Source organism: Charadrius vociferus, unplaced genomic scaffold (assembly GCF_000708025.1).
Source record: "Charadrius vociferus isolate BGI_N301 unplaced genomic scaffold, ASM70802v2 scaffold477, whole genome shotgun sequence".
In the NCBI taxonomy this organism is placed as follows: domain Eukaryota; kingdom Metazoa; phylum Chordata; class Aves; order Charadriiformes; family Charadriidae; genus Charadrius; species Charadrius vociferus.
This window is the reverse complement of record NW_009649449.1, coordinates 1,492,281-1,497,833: the sequence shown is the minus strand read 5'-3', so window position 1 is coordinate 1,497,833 and position 5,553 is coordinate 1,492,281. Positions and strand designations below refer to the sequence as shown.

The window sequence follows — 5,553 nt, the reverse complement described above, 5'->3', positions numbered from 1 at the left end:
GAGAAGCAGGGCTTCGTGCATAAAATTTTGTCTCTGAAGGGCATGGCTCAGCCAGAGCCTCCTAAGGACATGAAAACCAGGGGAAAAGAGGCAGTGAAGGCAGTGCTCATTGCCACGGCCCAGCTTCAGTTGTTCTGGGGACCTGGTGTGTAGCTACAGAGCTGCTGGGGTCCCTGCTGTCACCCCACTTTCCAGCTACACTGTCAAAGCTTTTGCGTAGAACTGCACGTACTGTGGAGTCCCAGGCCCAGGTGCTGTGACCTGTGGGACAGGAGTGTCATGGCGAGGGGTATACAGGGGCCCTGCATCACACTGTACGTGGGAGGTTTGAGCTGGATATTGCTACCAGTCACTGACCGCAGCTTCCGAAAGCACAAGCAGTCCAAGAAAGCAAAGCTGCCTTCTGCTCTGGAAGTATCAGGCAAGAGCATTACTCCTGCTGGGTTTAGGCCCTGTAAGCACCCACAAGGGGGATTGTGTCTGTCTGTGTGGAGGCCAAGCAGTCCCATGGGAACCTTTTATCTGTATTTTAGTAGCAGAGACACTTTGGAAGCCTCTCTGGAGGGAGAGGAAAGGCTTCGAATCATAGAACTGTAGAATGGTTTGGGTTGAAAAGGACCTTTGAAGATCATCTAGTCCAACCCCCCTTCCATGGGCAGAGACGTCTTTCACTAGGTCAGGTTGCTCAAAGCCCCATCCTACCAGACCTTGGACATGTCCTGTGAAGGGACATCCACAACTTCTCTCAGCTTGATAGCTTCAAGTTAATTGTTGGGCCAGGAGAAGAGGAGCTTGGTCCAAACCAATTAAGGCTTGTGCTCTTTGCTCTCCTTTGCACACGCATTATACATGCAGAGGGCAAGGCTGCAAGAAAACCAGATCAATTTACCGGCATCTTACCTCTTTTTTGTCCTCAGGCCGCACCAGCTTCTACGAGCAGTATGGAGTAATCCGGGATGTGCTGCAGAACCACCTCACGGAGGCCCTGATGTTCCTGACCATGGAGCTCCCAGCCAACGTGAGCAGGGCTGAAGAGGTTTTGCAGTGCAAGCTGCAGGCCTTCCAGTCCTTGCGGGGTCTGGAGAAAAACAGTGCTGTGTTGGGTCAGTATCAGGCATATGCCAGCCAAGTACAGGAGGAACTGCAGAAGGCACGAGACTACATCAGCACAACACCAACCTTTGCAGGTGAGAGTTTAGTCTGGGCCCTGGAGAGGGGAGTAGTCTAGAGGTGAGGAGAGCAGGAGATGTGAGTCCTTGCATGCTGATACCAGCTCCGAGACTCTGGTCCTCACTGCTGGCACAGGGATGTCTCCAGGCATCCACCGACATGGCCACTGGGAGCTGTAACAAGATAATACTGTTGTCATGTTAGTTAACAAACGATCTGGTGAATGGGAAGCATTGCATAAGCGCTAAGTCCCATTATTCTTGATAAGATGTGTGTTATATTTAGAAGTGGCCTGCAAACTCCTTTGCCTTTTCATAAAGTTGAGTTGCTCTCTGCATCTGAGGGATAAAGCATTGGCAGTTCCTTGTGATTAGTAGACCACAAGGCCATCTCTGGCCATGCTGTGTCTTCTGAACATTAAAGTTTGTGCTCAGAAACTGGTTTCCTGCAAGATGAAAGGAGACTAATCAAGTAGGGTAGCTGGGAGGAAGCACAGCAGGGTAGCTGGAGAGCAGTTAGTCCAGTGATGTTGTGAAACGGCTGAACGTGGAGCAAGAGACACAGTGGATGCCAAGATCTCTGGGAGCTAAGGAAGGAGAATGATGGGTAGGTGATAGAGATCCCCTCAAATCTGCTCACTGTTCAGGTTTAATTTGGTAGCTGCGATCAATATCATTTCAGGTGTGCTGATTCACAGTGACAACCTGCGTTGGGAAGGAGTCCCTTTCCTCCTTACTTCTGGGAAAGCTCTGGATGAACGGGTAGGTTATGTCCGTGTTCTCTTCAAGAACCGAGCCTACTGCACTCAGAGCGAGACTCTGAGAGATGCAGGGCACAGCCAATGCAAAGCCAAGCAGATCATCTTCTACATTGGGCACGGCGCACTCAACACCCCTGCGGTGCTTGTGAGCAGGAACCTTTTCAGGCCTGTCATGCCAGAAGGCAGTTGGAGAGAAGCAGTGGGTCAGTCAGACCTGCACATTTTTGGACAACCATTGTCTGATTATTATGTGTACAGCCCCGTAAAAGAGAGAGATGCGTATTCTGTCCTCATCTCCAACATCTACCATGCCAGGAAGGACTTCTTCATTACCACTGAGAACCTGCTGGCCTCCTGGGGGTTCTGGACACCACTGCTGGATAGCATTTCCCACCAGCCCCTGCGTCTTTACCCTGGGGGAGTGGAGAACCAGCACCTCTTAGACTTTGAGATGGTGAGCGGGGAAGTGGCATTCACACTGGCAGAGCCAGTGGAACTACTGAACCCCAACAGGCTGATGCCAAGTGATTTCAGGACGATCCAGTCCAAATTTCGGCAAAGTCCCCTGGTCTCAGCATGGTCGGAGGACCTGATTTCCCTGCTGGCTTCTGACATCGAGAAGGCAGCAAGCAGGACTGTTGCACGCTCTGGGCAGTTCCACCTGGCCCTCTCAGGGGGCTCAAGCCCAGTGGTCTTATTCCAGCGGCTAGCAAGACACCACTATGCCTTCCCATGGAAGCACACCCACATCTGGCTGGTAGATGAACGCTGTGTCCCTCTCACTGACACCGAGTCCAACTTCTTCAGCTTGCATAACCACCTTCTCCAGAGTGTCAGGGTGCCCTACTTCAACGTCCACCCCATGCCTGTGCACCTGAACCAGCGGCTCTGTGTGGAAGAAGACAGAGGCACGGAGCTGTATGCCAAGGAGATCATGGCCCTGGTGGCCAATGCCAGCTTTGACCTGGTGCTGCTGGGGGTGGGCACTGATGGGCACACTGCCTCACTCTTCCCCCACTCTGAAAATGGCTTGGAGGGGGCTCAGACTGTGGTGCTGACCGAAAGCCCTGTCAAACCTCACCAAAGGATGAGCCTTAGCCTACCCCTCATCAACAAGGCCAGGCAGGTGTTTGTCCTGGTTTTGGGGAAGGGCAAGCACGACATCACCACCCTGCTCAGCAGAGTGGGCCATGAGCCGAGGAAATGGCCTATCTCGGGCGTCAGCCCCAGCTCCGGAGAGCTGGTGTGGTATGTGGATTACGAAGCTCTGCTTGGGTGATGTCTTCACAGTGTCCCTCCTCCCTTGTCTGCGTGGCCCTTACAGCCTGGATTTTCCTACACAATGTCCATGTTTTTCTGTTGCCAGCAGCAGCTTCATCTCTGACAGACTCTTCTAACCTTCTGGGAAATCCGTGGCCTGCAGTGCCTCTGACATTTGAGCCCGGAAAGGAGCTCGGCTCAGTGTTCAGAGCTAAGCAGGAGCCAAGAGCCCGGTGCAGCATTTCTGGCTCTGCTGGCGATTCTGACTGTGACTTTGGACAAATTACCTCACCTTGAAGTGCCTCAGTTTTCCCTGTCAGACCTTTGTGGTTACTAGCATTTAACTACCTCGCAGGCACTATGGGAGATTTGTTAAATTAAGTACCTGCCAATTTTTTTTTTATATATATTTTTTTAAATTCTCAGGCTAGAAGGCAGTAATAACATGTTCATCCCCTGCCCTGCTCCGTCTGGCTGGGACAGAGTTGTTGTCTCGGTAAAAGGATGGTTCTGCGCACCTGGATCTGTAGTCTTGGTACATGCAGCCCATGGTGGTGTCAGCCAGCCGCTGGCCATGGCTGTGCTCTCCTGGGAGCACAGACACCCGTTTGCTTTTGTGGCACGTGGCCCCTAAGTGCTGACACTGATTTGTGAGCTCACTGCGGTCCTGAGTCTTTGCAAATTGCCCAGCAGCAGAGGCTGAGTTTATAAGCAGTAATTTGCTGCTTTCATTAAGTGGATAGCTGATACCATGGGGGATGGAGAAGGAAGACACATCGCTTTTTAGGCTGTTAGAATAATGGGGACAGGGTGAGGAATATGGCAGTTCACAGAGCTGTTATTTGCCTGCAGTGCAATAATTATAGAGGGAAAAGCTTGGCGTTCTGAGGAGTTGTTTGCATTTAGCTAGCAAAGACATGTTTTCTTTAACCCTCTTTCTGTGTCTCATTCTCTGAAATGAACTTTTCTCTGTCCTAAGAATTGAAGCTTGCGCTGTCATTCAGTGGCTTATAAAATTTATGCGGGAGGCAGCTTTATAAACTATCAACGTACCCGTCATTACAGCACACATTAAGGTACTTACAGTGTTTGTGGATGGTGGTGGTGGGGTTTGAACTCAAGGACGCTGACTTATAGGGGGAGGAAATTTTCTCTGTACTCTTGGGCACACAGAACTAGCAAATTGCATCTCTGTGTTGACAGGACACCATTAAGCGGTTATAGAAATGCATAGTGCTGTTGCTCATAGGAAAGGTTGGAGGCATCTGGTCCTACCTAGGGACCCTGCTCTCCCCTTCTTGATTTTCACCTTCCCAGAACACGGCCACACACAATTGGTGTCTCTCTGCTTTCACGATATCCTCAAATGTTCCATGATCTTCTCTAATGGGTAATTTTCCGCAGCACACCAGAGTGCGACTTTTGGTAAGGAAACAAGAAGGCACAAGAGGGGAGAATCTGGGCCAACGGTCCCTGTGGAGGCTAGAGACAAACCCAGTCCCCCGGGATGGGACATGGATGGGACATGGATGTGGTACTGGCTGCCAGCAGGGAGGATTCTGCATAGGAGCAAACACCACTGCCAAGGGGATTTCTCTCTTCTTCCTGCGGGTGCTGGCCCTGTTTGCCCAGAGAAGTAGCTACATATGGAGATGGCGGGGTCCGAGGTGACCCAGGGACTGAGGGCTCGGCAGGGACCCTGATGCTGACAGGGGATGGCGCCCTGACCCCAAGCAGCAGAAGTAAGTTGTGTGCTGTTCTTTCAGCAGGGCTGGTCGGAGGGCTGTGCCAGGCTTGGCCTCGCTGCACAGCCCTGGAGCATCACGAGGGAAAAATGGGATCCTCAGGAACTGGACCTGGGCGTCTGGCGACCCCCTTGGGACCTGAAATTCTGTAGTACAGGGAAGGATGGAGACTTTGCTGGGCGATAGGCATTGGTTTCAAATCCTTCCCTGCTCAGGGATCTGCTGAGTCGTAGAAGCATAGAATGGTTTGGGTTGGAAGGGACCTTGAAGATCATCGAGTTCCAACCCCCAGCCCTGGGAGGGACCCCTCCCACCAGCCCAGGTTGCTCCAAGCCCTGTCCAACCTGGCCTTGAACACCTCCAGGGATGGGGCAGCCACAACTTCTCTGAGCAACCTGTGCCAGGGGCTCACCGCCCTCAGAGTGAAAAATTTCTTCCTAGGTGATGAAGATGCAAATGTGAGTACAACTAGGTGCTAGGGTCTGATAGCACTTGAAGCAAGGTGGGCAGGTCTGTACAGCCTGTGCTGCCAGGTTCCCGAGTTGTTGCCTTTCAGCATAACGCTTATCTTAATGCACGAATCAGAATTGTTGTCCTCTGCTAATTGCACAGATAAAA

At 51.8% G+C, this 5,553-nt stretch overlaps 1 protein-coding gene across 1 annotated transcript in view; it reads left to right on the top strand.

Moving 5' to 3' along the window:
- H6PD (hexose-6-phosphate dehydrogenase (glucose 1-dehydrogenase)) overlaps window positions 1–3,209 on the top strand; it is a 6,791-nt gene extending 3,582 nt beyond the window's left edge. Inside the window, exons 3-4 of the mRNA XM_009889569.1 lie at window positions 864–1,187; window positions 1,852–3,209. Coding sequence (XP_009887871.1) covers window positions 864–1,187; window positions 1,852–3,209 — 1,682 coding nt within the window. The remainder of the gene's footprint in view (window positions 1–863; window positions 1,188–1,851) is intronic.
- Window positions 3,210–5,553: the final 2,344 nt, after the last annotated feature.